This window comes from Lucilia sericata, unplaced genomic scaffold (genome assembly GCF_015586225.1).
Source record: "Lucilia sericata isolate MDLA Ls3-8-SP2 unplaced genomic scaffold, ASM1558622v1 Contig001636F_arrow, whole genome shotgun sequence".
NCBI lineage: Eukaryota > Metazoa > Arthropoda > Insecta > Diptera > Calliphoridae > Lucilia > Lucilia sericata.
In genome coordinates this window covers 1-20,279 of record NW_023995550.1, presented here as the reverse complement: position 1 = coordinate 20,279, position 20,279 = coordinate 1, and the positions used below count along the sequence as shown (strand labels likewise).

Sequence of the window (20,279 nt, the reverse complement as noted above, 5' to 3'; positions counted from 1 at the left end):
ACAAACTATTTATGGGCCGGTAGCTGTTAACGAAGAATAGGAAATTATTATTTTCTGATCTTACTTCTTCAACTCTTTTCCGATCTTATCGAACTTGTTTAAAGGGAAGGTTAATTTTATTTAATTTTGCATGGTTAAACCATCGTTCTCATCGATCTTTAAAAAATGATTATTATGCAATCTTATCAATCATCACAATTTAACACTTTTTCGCGCCTACCTTGATTGCTGTCCCAGGAATTGATTTTAAGGATCTTCATCTGGTTCATCTACGGGAGATTATAATTTTACGATCATAACGAAAAAATTTCCGAACTGAACGATTTTGACTCGTTAACTCTTTTTGGATCATAAAGGATCTTAATTAAAAAAATATAATTGATCTTAACTGAAGGAGATTGTTATTCACCCATCATCATCATCTGACATACAGTTCGGGAAATCTTCTGAGACTGCAGGAAGGTTTAAAGTTGATTTTACGATCATAACGATATTGCCTCTTTTCCAAGCTACGGGAGATTACGATCATAATGAAGAGCTCATCCGATCCTATCGATCTTGATCAAGTCGATGTTTAATTTCCGAACTTAACGATTTTGACTCGATTATTCTTTTTGGATCATAAACGATTTCGATTTAAAAATATAATCGATCTTAACTGAAGGAGATTGTTATTCACCGATCATCATCATCTGACATAGTTCGAGAAATCTTTTGAGGCAGCAGGAAGGTTTAAAGTTGATTGCCTCTTTTCAATTTTACAATCATAACGAACCGCTCATCCGATCCTATCGATCTTGACCAAGCAGGAAGGTTCAAAGTTGATTTTACGATCTTAAAGGTTTAAAGTTGATTTTCCTTCTAAAGGCAGCAGGAAGGTTTAAAGTTGATTGCCTCTTTTCAATTATACGATCATAACGAACCGCTCATCCGATCCTATCGATCTTGACCAAGCAGGAAGGTTTAAAGTTGATTTTGCGATCTTAATGGTTTAAAGTTGATTTTCCTTCTAAATTGTTCGTCTAAAGGAGTTTTTTTTTAACTTAATGACCTTAACTCGTTTACTCTTTTTGAATTAAACACGATATTGTCTAATGAAGATAATTATTTATCGATCTTAAAGATTTTGAATCGTTAACTCTCATGGATCCTTTTTAAAGGAGAGAATTATTTACTGATCTTCATGATCTGAAATAGTTGCAGAAATCTATGCACTATTCTTCTGAGACAGCAGGAAGGTTTAAAGTTGATGTTACGATCTTAACTATATTGCCTCTTTTTCCTTTAAAATTTGTAGATCCCATCGATTATTCTGAACTTAAGGATCTTGACTCTTTAACTCGATTTTTTTTTATTAAAAACGATCTAAATAAGATTATTATTCACGGATCTAAAAGATATCATCGATAATAGCTTGAGAAATCTACAGACTATTCTTCTGAGATGGCAAAAATGTTGAAATTTTAGTTTTCGATCTTAACGATCTTGCCTTCTTTATTTTCCTATCCCACTGATTTTATAAAGGAGATAATTACTTTTGCATTCAACGATTTTGAATCCCATAGATTTTGAGCAAAGCAGATGATCGTTTTCTAAACTTAATGATCATGATTCGTTAATTCTTTTTGGATTATAAACGATCTTGACTCATTAAAACTCATCGATCTTAACTAAAGAAGACGATTATTCACCGATCATTATGACCTATAATAGTTGGATAAATCTACAAACTATTCTTCTGAGACAGCAATGAGGTTTAACGTTGAGTTTTCGATCTTGCCTCCATTCCCTTCTTAATTTTCCGATCCCATTGATTTTGTAAAAACTCAATCATAAACGATCTTGACTCGTTAACCCTTATTGATCTTAACTAAAGGAAAGTACTATTTTCGGATCATCATGTTCATAATCCCAAAAATCTACAAACTATTCGTCTGATTCAGCGCGAAAGTTTAAGGTTGATTTTGCGATCTTAACGATCTCTCATAATTTTCCTTCTCTTCGATCTTGTTTCATTTCCCTTCAAAATTAATATTATTACCGCGAATTCCTCTCAATAGCGAATATATTCCTTTATACACTTACATCATTTCCTAAAGATGGTGTCATAGTCTGTTTGGCTTTTTCATTCTCTCCATAACTTTATATTCTCATTGGTATTTTTTATATTTTATGTGATTTTAATTTCATGACTACACGCAAATGTTAGGATTTCTATCAATTTAGTTTGGTTTTTTTCTTATTTCGATTTTTTCGTTCAGTATTTGCGAAAATTGATTTAAAATGCGGTCAAGCGTCAAAAGCGGCTCCTTTTGATTTTTGCCGCTTTGTTGTAATATTGACAAGACAGTTGGTGGTTGTTGTTGTTGTTGGGCTATGTAAGGCCAAGAAGAAGGAGGAGGTGCAGCAGTTAAAAGATTGTAGTAGAACCGTAAAAAGAGTGTATGAAAGGAAAAAAAAGCTAGGAGTGTCAATGCAAGTTATGCATGTGTAATTGATTTATAACCTTAATAGAATTTATGATAAATAAAAAAAAAACATAGCAACAAAGAAGATTGTTATTGAATTTAGAACAAAAAATTGAAGGCATTGCAAAAAAATTTAATTATTTATCTTAAACAAAATCAGTACAAATTAATTGAATAAAATTTAAATGGAAACATTGCAAATTAAGAAAATGAGATAGTTATGTGATCATTCATAGTACTGATCAAGATATTTAAAAGTGTTAATTTTGCAGTTTTTCTATCTATAGCAAAATATGGTTGATCCTTTGTATTATTGTATTGATCCTCATGTGGTTTAACGGATTGACCCAGATAATCATGCTCTATCGATCATAAAACCCTTGCCCCTTAATTATGTATATTCCAATGTTAATGATATTGTCTTATTAGATGGTACTTGCAGCATTAAATATCCACTGATCTTCATTATTTTGTAAATTTTCAACTGTTTTTTACAATTTCAATTTTAATAACTACTATTTTTTAAAATTTTTTCGATTTTCGGCTTTTTAAATTTTATTAACAAAGTTGACTTTCTTACAATGTCGACTTTTTGGACTTTTATTTACAAAGTTGACTTATTACGATTTCGACTGCCGTACCCTAATCAGTTCATTTCAAATATAAACGTTTCTATTTAGTTTTTAACGGTCAACAGTTATGTTTAATATGGCAACCTTACATTTGTGTATAATTTTTTTTAACAGTGCTACCAACATTTCAATATAAAAACGCAAGAACAGCGTTGCCAGCTAAAACTATAAGATGGGAATAGAGAAAGAGTTGTTGCCAAACTAAATTAAATGACAAATTTAAAAAGGAAATCAATAAAAATAAAAATACATGTAAAAATTTAAAGACAATTTTTTTGTAGGAAATTGAAAAAGTAATAAAAATTTTAAATTTTTAGAAACTAATTAATTAAACAAACAGTTTAAAACCATAAATTTTAAGACAAATCAAATACAAATAACAATTTCTTTACTAAGTTTAGCTTTAAATTTTCTAAAATGTTATGAACATTTATTATATTTAGCTATACTCAAGAATTCTCTTGTATTATGTCATATCCCCTAACATGATTTCATTTTTATCATATTTAATTGTATGACCTCTAAACCACCCAATTATTTACTTGAATTTGAGAGATTCATGTTATTTTACTTTCTGTATGGTTTCAACACCACTCAAGCAGCTGTTTTTATTTCTTCAGAAAACTTTGATATAATTTAAGAAAATTGCTTTATTTTTCAAAACAATTAAAAATATATTAAATGAACTTTTGTTTTATGCCACCATTACTTAAAAAGTTCCCATCTCTAGCCTAGAAAAAAAGAAGAGAAATTCCCAAAAAAAATGTATACAAGTTATTGCTACAGACAAGAGTATTATTTTAATGGTAATAATAGGAAACCAGTTTGCCTTATATGACGTTTTTTTTTTCAAAGTAAGACTTGAGTTATGCCAAATTAAGGCACTTGTTTATAGCGACAATTATAGCAGTCGCAGCGTGATTTCATACGCCTCAGCTGGGAGAGTAAATAAAAAATATGATGAAAAAAATTTATTAAAAATCAAACTGATAGTAGTATTGTAGGTGTAGGAAAAAGTGTTGAAAGTCTGCTTGGAATTAAAGTTAGATGTGATTTTATAATCGCCTACGTTAGAAAATTTATTTGTTTTTATAAGATTTAAGTTTAATATATGTTGTGTGGGTTTCTGTTGTTGTTTTTTTCAAAGAGTTTTAAAAAAAACTTTTTTCATTAAAATTTTATTGAAATGATGTAAAGGTTTCATCATTTAATATTTCTGACAAAAAATCCAACTTCATATGAAAAACTATGGATATCTCAGCAAACAAGCGTTTAAATGTAAAGCAGAGCTCGGTTTGTGAACACCAATATTTCAGATCAAAAATTCAAAATTAACATGAAAAATCCACAAATCACAAAATAGTGAATATCTCTGTAAATTAGCGTTTAAATGAGGAAAATAGCTCGATTTGTGATCACTCATATTACCCAACTAAAATATAAAATTTATACGAATAACCAAAAAATCATAAAATCTTGAATAACTCAGTAAATAAGAGTTTAGTGTATAGTCTAGTCTATAGTCTAGTCTATAGTCTAGTCTATAGTCTAATCTATAGTCTAGTCTATAGTCTAGTCTATAGTCTAGTCTACAGTCTAGTCTATAGTCTAGTCTATAGTCTAGTCTATAGTCTAGTCTATAGTCTAGTCTATAGTCTAGTCTATAGTCTAGTCTATAGTCTAGTCTATAGTCTAGTCTATAGTCTAGTCTATAGTCTAGTCTATAGTCTAGTCTATAGTCTAGTCTATAGTCTAGTCTATAGTCTAGTCTATAGTCTAGTCTATAGTCTAGTCTATAGTCTAGTCTATAGTCTAGTCTATAGTCTAGTCTATAGTCTAGTCTATAGTCTAGTCTATAGTCTAGTCTATAGTCTATAGTCTCTAGTCTAGTCTAGTCTATAGTCTAGTCTATAGTCTAGTCTATAGTCTAGTCTATAGTCTAGTCTATAGTCTAGTCTATAGTCTAGTCTATAGTCTAGTCTATAGTCTAGTCTATATTCTAGTCTATAATCTAGTCTATAGTCTAGTCTATAGTCAAGTCTATAGTCAAGTCTATAGTCTAGTCTATAGTCTAGTCTATAGTCTAGTCTATAGTCAAGTCTATAGTCTAGTCTATAGTCTAGTCTATAGTCTATAGTCTAGTCTATAGTCTAGTCTATAGTCTAGTCTATAGTCTCGTCTATAGTCTAGTCCATAGTCTAGTCTATAGTCTAGTCTATAGTCTAGTCTATAGTCTAGTCTATAGTCTAGTTTATAGTGTAGTCTATAGTCTAGTCTATAGTCTAGTCTATAGTCTAGTATATAGTCTAGTCTGTAGTCTAGTCTATAGTCTAGTCTATAGTCTAGTCTATAGTCTAGTCTATAGTCTAGTCTATAGTCTAGTCTATAGTCTAGTCTATAGTCTAGTATATAGTCTAGTCTGTAGTCTAGTCTATAGTCTAGTCTATAGTCTAGTCTATAGTCTAGTATATAGTCTAGTCTGTAGTCTAGTCTATAGTCTAGTCTATAGTCTAGTCTATAGTCTAGTCTATAGTCTAGTCTATAGTCTAGTCTATAGTCTAGTCTATAGTCTAGTCTATAGTCTAGTCTATAGTCTAGTCTATAGTCTAGTCTATAGTCTAGTCTATAGTCTAGTCTATAGTCTAGTCTATAGTCTAGTCTATAGTCTAGTCTATAGTCTAGTCTATAGTCTAGTCTATAGTCTAGTCTATAGTCTAGTCTATAGTCTAGTCTATAGTCTAGTCTATAGTCTAGTCTATAGTCTAGTCTATAGTCTAGTCTATAGTCTAGTCTATAGTCTAGTCTATAGTCTAGTCTATAGTCTAGTCTATGGTCTAGTCTATAGTCTAGTCTATAGTCTAGTCTATAGTCTAGTCTATAGTCTAGTCTATAGTCTAGTCTATAGTCTAGTCTATAGTCTAGTCTATAGTCTAGTCTATAGTCTAGTCTATAGTCTAGTCTATAGTCTAGTCTATAGTCTAGTCTATAGTCTAGTCTATAGTCTAGTCTATAGTCTAGTCTATAGTCTAGTCTATAGTCTAGTCTATAGTCTAGTCTATAGTCTAGTCTATAGTCTAGTCTATAGTCTAGTCTATAGTCTAGTCTATAGTCTAGTCTATAGTCTAGTCTATAGTCTAGTCTATAGTCTAGTCTATCATATGGTTTAAATTCTAGCCTATAGTCTGGATAATAGTCTAGTCTATAGTATGTTTTATGGCCTAGTTTATAGTCTGCACTATAGTCTATAATCTATAGGCTGGACTGTAGCCTATAGTCTATAGTCTGGATCAGAGACTAGTCTATAACCTAAAACATATCATGACTATAATTTGAAAATTCAAGCATAATCTGTATCATCAACTGTAATAAATTTTGCTTTATACAAAAATTTTTTTTGAAAATGTAATCTATTTTGCCTCGCTATATAATTAAACTTAAGATATTGCATTTTTCTCTTACTACCATTATATTTTTCTTCTTTCCTTAACTGACCTTCAAAGAAAAATCCTTATACAAAGTATGCACACAATACATTATGTGTACACAAGAAAAATATGCCGCATTGATGACTCATCAGTTGCTTGTGTGCTCAAAAAAGGACATTGTTTTCTTCTTACATACATATAACGTAAGCAAACAAGGCACCAACAGAAAATCGATAATTTTATCACATACATTTGTTAAAAGAAAAAGAAGTCAACACAAATGGTACATACATACATACATAAAAGTATATACCCCAAAATGCCTATAAATATGTACACACACAAATATTCCTAGTCTTTTTGTATATAGCATGACACATAATGTTTTGTCGATATGTTCTTCTTTTAAGGAGTGGTTGTTTGGCAGATGGCTGCCATAAATGTAATTTAATTTCCACACAATTCTACTGCATTCTAAAAAATTGTGTGCACTTATAGTTAAGAAAGAAAAGAAATTTCCGTTTAAATTACAAATTTTAGTCAGCTGGTGTGAGTTTTAGAAAAACGAAACAGGTAGAATTGGCTTAAAACATTACCATGCTTCTTTAATAGGGTTTTTCCATTTCAGAGAGTTAATGCATTTTTAATGAAATGGTTGTTTTTTCATATAAAAATACGTAATTTGGTTAGAAGAAAACTCTTAAAATTAAATGAAATAAAGTTAGTTTTTTTAATAATAATTCTTGCAATTAACTTAATAACGATCATAGCTAGCCAAAGATAAACTATCTATCTATATTTTCTAAACTTACAAAGGCTAGTCAAGAACAAAAGGGATTTTGCCACAAAGTTCTAATGACATACAGCCAACAAATTCCTTAATAGAATGTCTATCCATAAGTTGTTGTTATGTTCCAAAGACATTGTAATTCAAAGAGGTTTCTTCTCAATGGGACTAGTTCATGAACCCAAGTAAGTCGGTCTTTTGGTGGACTGACTCATTAACCTAGTTTCACATAACCGATAGACAATTCCTAAACTTAAAAAAAACCCGTTCGCAGCAATAGGACTTATTTTACAAAGTCTCAAAGAAACAATTCCAAGCTTTACACCATAGGGGATTACCCTGCATTAATTGTTGTATTGTTGTTGTTGTATTATCACCAGCGAAGTCGTCAACAACACTTTTTACCACCTGGACGAAGGAAGTAAAACTAAACCTTCGCATCGCGGTCGATGGAGTCCATATTCCGACCGTGCACCACCCAAAAATATTGGGGGTCACATTTGATAGCCTCTTTACTTCCTCAGCTCACGCCACTGCAATCACGCACAAATTGCGAAGTAGAAACAAGGTCCTCAAGGCGCTAGCCGCCAGCACTTGGGGTATGGATAAAGAAACCTTGTTGGCTACATATAAAACGATTGGTCGGTCAGTGGTTAACTATGCTGCTCCAGTGTGGTCACCTTCGCTAAGTGATACCCAGTGGAGAAACATTCAAAGCTGCCAAAATGCCGCCCTAAGGACTGAAACGGGCTGCCTACAAATTACCTCGGAACATCACCAGCACGAGGAAACGAAGGTCCTTCCAGTCAAGGAACACAATGTCATGTTGACTAAACAGTTCCTCCTGTGATGTCATAGGTGAAGTCATCCCAATTTTAACATCATACAATTGGATACTCCCCCGAGGCATGTCAGGAAGGATCTTCGTATATACGAGGAAAACATATGCAGATATGTGCGGGATCCACTGGATCAGTCCTCGTATTCGGTAGATTTGAACGACATTCATAGAGACGCCATAAATTCCGCGGTCGCAGGATACAGCATGAATGTCGTACCATAGCGGACACGGAAGAAAACCTGCCGCGGAAAACAAGAGTAGTTCTGGCACAACTAAGATCGGGATGGAGCAACAGGCTCAATGCCTACTGGTCACGTATAGACAGTGCCGTCCCCAACGAATGTCCTGCATGTGGTCAGGGTCCCCATGACACCCACCACATATTCAACTGCTCAGCCAACCCTACTTCACTCTGTCCAATGTATTTATGGACGCATCCAGTTGAAATAGCTCAATTTTTAGGCCTGGACATTGATGCAGAACCCCCCAACTAGATTATTGTATAGTTTTGGCTGTTACAACAACAACAACAACAACCCTGCATTAAGACTTTAAACAAAATTATGCTTTTCCCATCAAATTTGGGCCAAGAAATTCTAATTTTTTGAAAAAACAAAGAATAAGATGAGAAATTGTAAAAATGTTCTATGAATAAAGGATTGTAATATTCAGATAATGCTAGTTTTTCCTAATCCAAAATAACCAATCTTTGGAGAACTGTAACATCTAAAAAGTTCAATTTCATCACTAACTACAGCGGCCGCAACTTCTATTGTTTTGAAAAAAAAAACAAACAGCCAGAATTATTAATAGCAAACCTTTGCCGGGTGGAAATTTTTAATTGTAAACCACGAATAACAATAAATTGCAACATTTTAAAACTTTTAATTATAACAATTTCCCTTAAAACTGCACTTCTTAATAAATTTCATAAAATCTAACACTTACCCTTATCCCTGGTATACTGCACATTTTTGGTTGATACAAGTTGTTCAATACATTTTAAAACCAGATTTTCGATAAATTTTAACACAAATTAATTAAATTTTCTTGAAATGTTGCTTTACTTAACACTTTTTTACAATTTTATCTCAAAATACATACACTTGAAAAACATGTAATTAATTTACACAACTATAAATTTTGGCGCTATGTTATTGACAGTTGTTAAATTACAATGAAATCGTTAAACGTTAGGCGTTTAAGTATAGTTTACAAAGCGAAATTTAAGGAAATATTTGAAGTTTTTTTGGATTTAAAGTGCTTTAAATTAATAAAAATTATTAAATTTTTTTGGTTTGTATTAAAAATGGTTTCATTTAAGAAAATATTTGTCGTTTTTAGTACAACGTTTAATTTTTAAAGCATTTTATAAAGAATTTTTTAAAAGATTTTTTATTAAGGTTAACTATCGTTACCGCTGAAATACTTTATTTGCTCTACTACCTAGTCTAATACATAGTTTAGACTATAGTTTAGTCTATAGTCTGGACTATAGTTTAGTTTATAGTGTGAAATATGGTCTAGTCTATAGTTTAGTCCATTCTATATACATATCTATTCTATAGCATAGTCTAGTCTATTGTATAATTTACACTCTAGTCTATAGTATAGTTTATAGTCTAGTCTATTGTCTGGAAATTAGTTTAGTCTATAGGTAGGCAGGTGGTCCTCGCGATGTCATCACTGGTGACACACTTGGGTCCAGTATTTGATCCCTTAGTTTAGTCTATAATCTGGATAATAGTTTAGTCTATAGTCTGGACAATAGTTTAGTCTATAGTCTGGACATTAGTTTAGTCTATAGTCTGGACTATTAGTCTATAGACTGGTTACTATTGAGCAGTGCCTTCGTGTACTGTAATATATTTTTGATTTACTCGCCATATGAAGGCTTCCGATATGGATTACATCATATCACATACCAAAAACTTTGATTTATAATAAACCAAAACCTAAATCTTATATTACAGAGCTATCTTAAAGACAATATTTGAGAGGACAAAACTTTCCATCCAAAAAAGTTAGACCAATTTTTTGGGAAAAATTATATATTATCGCAAATTTGCTCAAGATGTTTAACTTTTATTAAAAAGTTATGAGCTAAATGATATGCGCTACTACGTTTTCAATATCCCTGCCAATGCAATGTATAATCCGTCTTCTAGTGTGAATAATATAATAAAATAAGCTATACCCCTTTCTTGGGAACTATTCCACTACGGGATCTTTAATTTTATAATCTTTGTATGGATTACAAAATTAGTTTACATACAAAAGTAAACACTTTATAATTGATCAAGCAGAAAATATTACTTTACATTACTAAAACAAATATACTTTGATCTTAGCGCCTTAAAAACATAAGAATTAACTTCAAATTTGTCTTAAAACCCCACTATTCCACAAAAATCAAACAAACAACTTTAAAACTTGGTGGGCAGTGATTTCCTACAAAATTCAAACATTTTTTTCTAATGTAAACTCTAAAAATGTAAATGAAATCATCGTGGTAGATACTATATTTACTCATTCATATATGACCATAAAAGGCAATGTGTTGTGAGTTACAGTACAGAAAAAAAATATCTATCCAAACAAAAATAGTTATAAAACCCACCACATAAAATGCTTCATATAATTTTAAGACCAACACAGCAACAACAAAACTCTATGGAAAGGCAACAAGCAGCTGGCAGAGCTGTTGCTAACAAAAATAGAACGCTGAGTAGGTATATAGAAAAAAAAACTGTACTTGTTTGGAGGGGGGGAATCATAAAATAAAACCAACGATTCATTAATGAGTCATCTATAGCTAAAAGAAATCTGAGTATGACGGAAGTAATTTAACTGTATAGCTAAATTCTCAAAATGTTTTCTTTATAAGTTCATACAAATCTATCTCTTCCACTTGAAAAACTCATTTTTAAAATTGTTCGTCTTCCTCTTGTATCAATCGAAAAAGAGGCCAAACAAGTGCACTCACTATGCATTTTTATAGTTTCCTCTATAAAGCAAGTTCATTAAACTTTTGCCAAGCATTTTAACAATTGCTTTTTCCCCATTTCCCTTAAAAACTATTTTTAGTTTCCCTCTTCTAGCCCATTAATAATTAAAGACATTTAAAGTTTTGTTTTGGAATTTTTTCATTCAATGCAGCTTAAGCCTTTCATTTTATTAGGTTCTTGTTTTTTTTTCGTGTTTTTAAAGTGCATTTCTTTAAAATTTGTTCTTTTCATTCATGTTTTTCAAATTTGAAAATAAAAAAAATTTACAAGGGTTTTTTTTTGGATTCGTTATCATTTTTAAAATAACAGTTTGTTTTAAAAAAAAAGTATATTGAATGTTTAGTTGAGTAGTTTCAGCTAATAGGTCGAGAATTTTTTCAATACACACTTCTTCTGTCTTTTTGGTTTTGATGGTCGTCGATGATGGGTTTGGCTGCTTAATATTCTTCAGCACCTTCGCCCTCACCGTCACCAGAGTCCATACCGACTTCCTCGTAATCCTTCTCGAGGGCAGCCAAATCTTCACGGGCTTCGGAGAATTCACCTTCTTCCATACCTTCACCGACGTACCAGTGGACGAAAGCACGCTTGGCGTACATCAAATCGAACTTGTGATCGAGACGAGCCCAAGCCTCGGCAATGGCGGTGGTGTTGGACAACATGCAGACGGCACGTTGTACCTTGGCCAAATCACCACCGGGCACAACAGTGGGTGGTTGGTAGTTAATACCGACCTTGAAGCCAGTGGGACACCAGTCAACGAATTGAATGGTGCGCTTGGTCTTGATGGTGGCAATGGCGGCATTGACATCCTTGGGCACAACATCACCACGGTACAACATGCAACAGGCCATGTACTTGCCGTGACGAGGATCGCACTTAACCATCTGGTTGGCGGGTTCGAAACAGGCGTTGGTGATTTCGGCAACCGACAACTGTTCGTGGTAGGCCTTCTCGGCTGAGATGACGGGAGCGTAGGTGACCAAGGGGAAATGGATACGTGGGTAGGGCACCAAGTTAGTTTGGAATTCAGTCAAATCAACGTTGAGGGCACCGTCGAAACGCAAAGAGGCGGTGATGGAGGAAACAATTTGGCCGATCAAACGGTTCAAGTTGGTGTAAGTGGGACGCTCAATGTCCAAGTTACGACGGCAGATGTCGTAGATGGCTTCATTGTCGACCATGAAGGCGCAGTCAGAGTGTTCCAAGGTTGTGTGGGTAGTCAAAATGGAGTTGTAGGGCTCTACAACAGCGGTGGACACTTGGGGAGCGGGATAGATGGCGAATTCCAATTTGGATTTCTTGCCATAATCGACAGACAAACGTTCCATCAACAAGGAGGTGAAACCGGAGCCGGTACCACCACCGAAGGAGTGGAAGATCAAGAAACCTTGGAGACCGGTACATTGATCAGCCAATTTACGGATGCGATCGAGGACCAAGTCAACAATTTCCTTGCCAATGGTGTAGTGACCACGAGCGTAGTTGTTGGCGGCATCTTCCTTACCAGTGATCAATTGTTCAGGGTGGAACAATTGACGGTAGGTACCGGTACGCACCTCATCGACTACAGTGGGTTCCAAATCAACGAAAACGGCACGGGGCACATGCTTGCCAGCGCCAGTTTCGCTGAAGAAGGTGTTGAAAGAATCATCACCACCGCCGACAGTCTTATCAGAAGGCATCTGACCATCAGGCTGGATGCCATGTTCCAAGCAGTACAATTCCCAGCAGGCGTTACCGATTTGTACACCAGCTTGACCAACATGGATAGAGATACATTCACGCTATAAAGTTAAAAAAAGAGAAAACAAGTTGTGTTAAAAAATGTGAAATTATTTTCGCATAATGACATTAGTTAATTAGCAGAAAAAAACATGACGTCAACTTTTGCTGCTCTCTACTATTTTTTTTTTCTTATTCTTGCTAATGTATGGGTGCGGCCGGCTTCAAGAGGTAGAGAAAATTTTGCACAAGAAAATGTATATTTTGTTAATGAAATTTTCTAAGAAAATTTGCAGGCTAGCCGGTATAATTGTTTTTCTTTACATATTATTTAGCAATTTATTTATTTACTCAACAATTTTAGGAATTTATTTTTAAAACACTTTACAACAAACACATGGCAAATTTCTAGATCATTTTCAATTTTTCGCTAGGCGACAATTAATTTTGGTGTAATTTTTTTTGGTCACAATGTTTTTAACTGCTAATTTAAACAATTGAAGATGTTTATTTTGTTAAATAATTTTCCTCCATTTACAAACAAAACTTACCATTTTGATAAATTAGTTTTTCTTTTAACACACACAAGGAGAAATTGAGATTATTGATTGTATTGACGTTAAGTTCAGAGCAGCCGGCTATGAAGCTTTCCAAACTGATATCGAATGATTCAAATTTTTGGGCTACACTTGTATTTATACGCTAGCGAACAATTACAGACGACGCCTACTTCGTTTTCATTGATTTCGTCTGCCTTTCAAAGTTGCCAGCACTGCTAAGCTGTGTTTAGTTAGCAGATGGGTTATAGAAATGGCAGCACTGTTTTGGAATTTTAAATGTTGGCTAGCCTGTAAAAGTGTCATTGTAAAGAGATAAAACAGTTTTGTGGCGTAAATTAAATGTACAGAGTTTTAATTAAGAAAAAAGTGATTTATTAGTGTGTTTTAATTTTTAATATGTGTTGTGTGCGATATTTACATGTTTAGCTATAGTAAATGGTAAGTTGTAAGTTTTAATTGTTATTTAAATTATTGTTAAAAGTAAATTAAGGTTTACATAAAAGAAAGGCTGCCAGATAACGGGACTTTGTGTCCATTTTTTTTTCTTGGTAATATGATAATGTGAAAATATATAAGCCAATTTGAATTTATACAGCAGTCCTGATGTTTAAATGTTAAAAATCGTTATAATTTGATAAACGGGTATATACGATAAAAGAGGTACAGCAAAATAGGTTAATTTTGTCTTACAGTTTGAATATTAAAAGGACCTAGATTAAAACACTACTTTATAGAGTATACATACTCTCGACTATTTAATATAGGCTCTAGAATAATAAATGCTAATCTACTTTGTAAAATACACCCCCGGTTGCTTTTAGAATTGAATAGACTACTTTATAGAAAATGCTTTCACCTACTTTATTCTACTTTACAGAAAATTCTTTCGTCTTCATTATAGAAAGAGCTCACGTCGACTTTATAGACTACTTTATATTAAGGAATTGTCACCTATAAATTAAATTATTTAATGAATTAAATAAGATGTGATCTATAGCGTAGACGAGGGTCTACTATAAAATATAGACCAGTATCTACTATATAACTAGATATGGCATCCACTCTATAAATTACGCGATAGTTTCTACTCAAGATTCTAATCCAAGTACTTTGATTCTAATAACACACAATTTATCAAAACATTCGAATTTTATTACCATTTAAAATTAGTTTTATAAATTAAAAAATAAAACTAGAGATTTCCTATTGTTTTGTTTATTTGGCGATTTAAAATTTGCCATTTCTAATTTACCTTTAAAATGCAACTCTGTTGTGTTATTGTCTATAAGACGATAATGCAGTGTAATCAATGTAAACAAACAGAAATTTTAGTTTTTTAGCGAAATTGTGAAAGAAAAATCATTCTGCAAAACTTAGTTTTTTTATTAAATATTAACGGTACTTTCTATTATACAATAAAAACAGCCAAAATAAGTCCTATACGAAATAAAATGACTTTAACAAAAACCGTAGATCAAATGACAATTTTAAGTGGTGATAGATCCAAGTAAGTTGAAATAACCAAACTTGCAAAGGATTCTCTAAAACTTTTTATTCTTTTAAAACTGGCAGACTTAAAGATTTACTTTGCAATCGTTTGGCTGAATGCGGTTGGCGTGACGAGGTACGTCTTATGTGTCGCACCATTATCAAAGAGAAAGGTAGCAATGTCAAAGTGGAACAATTAATATCGGAAGTAACACCCAAGGCAAGAGCCATAGTACCAGATGCTGTTAAAAAAGAATTACTTATGAAAATTAAAGCCATTTTAGCTGCCCAAGAAGGCATAGATTTGTAGCATTACTTTTACCTTTATGTTAAATTAACTATTCTATACAAATAAATTACACGATAATATTAATATTGAAATTTTCCTTTTCTTTGTTTAAATTATATTTTAAGTCATTGAATTACATAAACCACAATTACTAACGGGACACATTTTCATTTGATTATCTTCACCCACACGCAACACTGCTGCCATACCCATTTCGGCATGTGTAGAAATGTGACAATGTAGTATCCAATAGCCGGGATTATTGGCATAGAAACGTATGATGGTATAGCCATAGGCCGGTACTTGCACGGTATCTTTTAGGGGAGCCTTGGTAAGACGTCGTGGCAGGGGATTACGTCTATCAATTTCTTCTATCTGTAATTATAAAGAAAACCAGAAATGTTTAAATTAGTTTTCTGATTGGAAAATTCCACTTATTCAAATCTTTACTATTATGATGGTAATGTTTATATGTACATATTATAATGTAATAGAGAGAAAATCACAAATATTCACCTTATCAATTTTATCTTCACCCAATACACCCATAGCCACAACACGAAACGTATAACCGTGTAAATGTATTGGATGTGCAGTATTTGACTTTCCCGATATGACTATTTCGATGTGTTTAAAAGCCGGAACTTGTAAAACATTCGTGCACTTGCAATGCCGCTTCAGACAATTAAAGCCCAACCCTAATTGTTGAGTACGATTACAAAATAGTTTGCCAATGCCCAAATTACGAGTTTGTAACATTGATACTTTTGGCATAGTGAAAGTAATGTCATCCATTTGAAATAGAAAAGAACCACCGCGTACTACCACATTCATGCTGGTGTATAGTGTGATATCGGGTTTTTGTGTGGGTTTATTTTTCAATAGTAAAGCTTTGGCATCATTAAAACCAAAACGTTTACGAAGGGCCGAAGTACTAACATCGAAACCATTAAACTCTACAGCATTTGCGGGCTCATACGTATAGCTAGGTTCTGGCCCTGATGGCATGGCCAAACGATCTGCTGAAATATAATGTAAAATCGCCTCTTGATGTAATTGATCCGCAGCACAAAATGTATAACCTTTAACACGTACCCAATAATTGCCCAAATCACGATTGGCATTTAACACAAAATCAAAACGTTCACCACCATGTAAAGTAATCTTTTGCACCACTATAGGTTCAATATCATTACCATCACTTGATATCACCACCAGATCATGACGATCTATACTAAACGAGACAGGACAATTGGTAACTCCATTAAATATTAAACGAAATCTATAACGACCACCACGAGCCACTGTAAATTTGGCATATAGAGCTGGTTTTGTCGTATCCTTTAGATTGCGTCCCAAGCCATTTATTAGTATAGATTTTGGTCTTGATTCATCTAAATCTTTCATCCAATCTTGTATCATTATTATATGTTCCGTATAATCAAAATCATATAAATGAGCATGCACATTTTCTTTACGCGTCTGGCGCACTACCATAGCTCCCGCTAAACCAAATGCTCTCTGGTGATCAGTATGACTATGCCACCAATGTGTACCAGCATGATCGACCTCAAAACGATAACGATAAGCTTGTCCCGGTTCTATGGGATATTGTGTTATATGTGGTACACCATCCATATGTGGATTAGTAGTCTGATGTATACCATGCCAATGTACGGTGGTAGTTTCATGCATACTATTGATTATATCAGCTACAATGGTATCACCATAACACGCTTCTATGGCAAGACCTAAAATATAAAGAGTAAAAAGGTTATTAATTTTTTCTTAGAAAATGAACCTTAAGAATATGAAAAAGACCTAGATTAGAAGATTACTTTTTAGAGTAGACTCTACTTATTATAATAAACACTCTTTTACTTTATAGAATAGACCTTCTTCTTCTTTTGTAATTGAATAGATTCGTCTACTTTATAGAAAATACTGTCGTCTAAATTATAGTACATATAGACTTTTGTCTACATTATTGAAAAAACTTTCGCCTATTCGACTTTATAAAAAATATTCCAATCTATTTCATAGAAAAGACCCTCCTCCACTTTTTAGAATAAATTATCGTCTACTTTACAGAAAAGATTCTCGTTTACTTTACAGAAAAGACTCTTAGTTTATAAAATAGATTCTCATTTACTTTATAGAATAGACTCCGGTCTACTTTATAAAAGAGACTCTCGCAATTTTTAAAATGGACTCTCTTCTCCTTTTGGAATGTATAGAAAAATCTTCATTCCGTTTTCTTAGAAAATAAAACAAAACCTTACCGTTCCCCCGTTTATTTTACTACTAACCTGGCAATTGACCATTGACCACCATTATCTCTGTTCGCTCACCATCAGCATATTTACAATCATCAAAATCACCAGCTTCACTTGATTCTTGAACATTATACGGATTTATATATTCTCGATTACCATATTTATAACGATTTTTAGCATTTAAATATCGAACACAACCAGGACCCATTGTCTCATCATAATGTACAACCATATAATAATAACAGGTCATATGTTGATTGGCCACACATTCACGTTTGCAGGGATGATCTTTTAAATTATCATTACGAGCCAAACGCCAATAGCGGGCCTCACCCACCGTTGAAAGTTTTGGATATAATTTACGTATATAAGCAAAACGTGTCAAAGTTTGATCAGGATAAACTGGAAAATATTAAAATGGGATTTTTCAAACTAACTAAAAACAATTAATAATTCTTTTACTACCTTGACTATTTATCACTTCCGTTAGATTTAATATTACTATGACTAATATCACAATAAATGGCGGACTATAGTTATACATGACTCTTTCCGGTGCTAAAGTTTTTTAACAACTAATATTAAAATTTAAATATTCTTCAACATTCAGTCTATCTTTCATTTATAACTTTTCTGTTAACTTATAATTATCTTGTAAAATTCAAGATACCATTATTTGTTATCATTGTTTTTCTAAAAAAAAAAAAACAGTTTTTCCCTTCCTTTCGATGAATAATTATTGGTAAAAACAACAAATAATTGTCATTAATATTTAAGATTGATCTTTAATATTCTGCACAAAGCACAACAAGAGATGATTTGTTTTTATCTTATAATTTTCATACATATTCTGAATATTAAGTTTATTGTTCTACTTTTTTCTTTCGTATAATTAATGTTGAAGGTCATATTATTTGTAATTGTTAAAAAAAAAGATTTTTTTTCTCTAAATTTGCTAATTTATTTACTATCTTTATTTTTATAACTTTTACCCAGATTGAATATCATAATCATGTTGTTTTGAATTTGCAAATGTGTTCTTTGGATAAACTCCTGACTGATTAATAAATTATACTCTCATCTACTTAATAGAGTAGACTCTCATCTACTTAATAGAAAATACTCTCATCTGCTTAATAGAAAATCAGCGTTGCCAATTTAGCGCTAGATTTAGCGCCTTTTAACAATCCAAAAGTCGCATTTTTTCCTCTTAGCGCTTTTTTGGAAAAAGGCGCTAAATTAGCGCTTTTTTGGAAAAAGGCGCTAAATTAGCGCTTTTTTCAAGAAATGAAAAATCTTTTTAATAACATAAAATTATTCTAGTTTAACAATAAAGATAAAACGGAATAATTTTAGACAGTACTCTGCCGTACAAATTTATTAAAGTTCCTTTTTCTAAACTTTCCATATTATGAGTAATTCAAAGATCTTTTAGTGTGATGAGTTATTTTAAAACTTTAAAACTAAAATAAAAAATATTCACGTTTTTCGCCAAAAGAATTGAAATTAGTTTCTTCTTAAATTTTCATTCCCTTCGAAGGGAAAATTGATTTTGTGAAATTCCACAACAGTTGATTTTGATCGTAACAGCTTTTTATTGATCAGAAAATTCTATAAAAATTCACAACAAGGGAAGTTTTTCACGTCAAAAAAGGGAAAAGTTGTAAATTAACTCAATTTTAGTTAGGTTAACTTGAACTTAAAATTAAAATTGCATTTCGTGAAAACTATTGATATTTTAATAATACAAAAATAATTTTGATCGCACAAAGTTTGATTCACAAAAATTTAGCATTATTTTTTTATAACTTCACTGTGAAGGAAACAATTACTTGACGATTACTTCAGTTTTTTTCACAAAGTTTTGGCTCTTGGTATTTTTGGAAATGAAGAGTTTAATTAAAATTTATTATGGGGAATTACAAAAAATCTCTTTGACTAGTTATTGAAATCTTGATCGATGATAGCAATTAGTCATTAAATAGGAAAATCCAACATATTTGTATTAACCTTATTTTTTTAAATTTCGTTCCCGAATCAAAATTCCAATTAAGGAGTAATTTTTTTAATAAACAAATTTTAGCTAAATACTATATTTTTTAAGACTGTGTAAAAATATAATTTTAGCGCTTTTTAGTGCGTTTTGAGTGAATGGACGGCGCGTTTTAGTATAAAATAGTTGACAACACTGTAGAAAATACTCTCATCTGCTTAATAAAATAAACTCTCTTCTACTTAATAAATTAGACTTGCATATACTTAATAGTCTACTTTATAAAGACGACCCTCGACGACTATTGTCTACTTTGTCAACTCTACATAGTAAACTCTTGTCTACTTTAACAACTCTCGTCTACTTTATAAGAACCACTCTCGTTTACTACTACAATTTGGATGATAGATTACACCACAGATATTTATTATACCCTTCACCTTCGTGAGAAGAGTATATATAAGTTTGTCATTCCGTTTGTAATTTCCAAAATATAATTTACCGACCCCATAAAGTATATATATTCTGAATCCTTATAGATAGCGGAGTCGATTAAGCCATGTCCGTCTGTCTGTCCGTCCGTCTGTCTGTTGAAATCAGTTTTCTGAAGACCCCAGATATCTTCGGGATCCAAATCTTCAATAATTCTATCAGACATGCTTTCGAGAAGTTTCCTATTTAAAATCAGCAAAATCCGTTCATAAACAACGGAGATATAAGCAAAAATCCGAGACTACCTCTGAAAATTTCATAAAAATAAACAACAACACTGCTTATTCATTGCCTT

The 20,279-nt window shown here is 32.4% G+C and overlaps 3 protein-coding genes across 3 annotated transcripts; 1 reads left to right on the top strand and 2 right to left on the bottom strand.

Moving 5' to 3' along the window:
* Positions 1-11,281: 11,281 nt before the first annotated feature.
* Positions 11,282-13,639, bottom strand: LOC119612234 (tubulin alpha-1 chain). Its single transcript, XM_037967990.1, has 2 exons — positions 13,438-13,639; positions 11,282-12,948 (listed from the first exon to the last, which is right to left on the bottom strand). The coding sequence occupies exons 1-2, from the start codon at positions 13,438-13,440 to the stop codon at positions 11,599-11,601; spliced, it is 1,353 nt and encodes a 450-aa protein (XP_037823918.1). The 5' UTR covers positions 13,441-13,639; the 3' UTR covers positions 11,282-11,598.
* A 1,087-nt stretch (positions 13,640-14,726) lies between these two features.
* On the top strand, positions 14,727-15,315 carry LOC119612244 (enhancer of yellow 2 transcription factor). Its single transcript, XM_037968002.1, has 2 exons — positions 14,727-14,953; positions 15,019-15,315. Exons 1-2 carry the CDS (start codon positions 14,898-14,900, stop codon positions 15,242-15,244), a joined length of 282 nt encoding a protein of 93 aa, XP_037823930.1. The 5' UTR covers positions 14,727-14,897; the 3' UTR covers positions 15,245-15,315.
* LOC119612243 (laccase) lies at positions 15,249-18,076 on the bottom strand. The gene is made up of 4 exons (XM_037968001.1): positions 17,965-18,076; positions 17,533-17,901; positions 15,740-16,974; positions 15,249-15,598 (listed from the first exon to the last, which is right to left on the bottom strand). The coding sequence occupies exons 1-4, from the start codon at positions 18,041-18,043 to the stop codon at positions 15,344-15,346; spliced, it is 1,938 nt and encodes a 645-aa protein (XP_037823929.1). The 5' UTR covers positions 18,044-18,076; the 3' UTR covers positions 15,249-15,343.
* Positions 18,077-20,279: the final 2,203 nt, after the last annotated feature.

Coding starts and splice junctions, on each gene's coding strand:
- LOC119612244 (XM_037968002.1), top strand. CDS start 14,898: ATGACTTTAACAAAAACCGTAGATCAAATGACAATTTTAAGTGGTGAT. Junction 14,954..15,018: donor TTAAGTGGTGATAGATCCAA/GTAAGTTGAAAT, acceptor TAAAACTGGCAG/ACTTAAAGATTTACTTTGCA.
- LOC119612243 (XM_037968001.1), bottom strand. CDS start 18,043: ATGTATAACTATAGTCCGCCATTTATTGTGATATTAGTCATAGTAATA. Junction 17,902..17,964: donor GGAAGTGATAAATAGTCAAG/GTAGTAAAAGAA, acceptor AATATTTTCCAG/TTTATCCTGATCAAACTTTG. Junction 16,975..17,532: donor GGTCAATGGTCAATTGCCAG/GTTAGTAGTAAA, acceptor TTTATATTTTAG/GTCTTGCCATAGAAGCGTGT.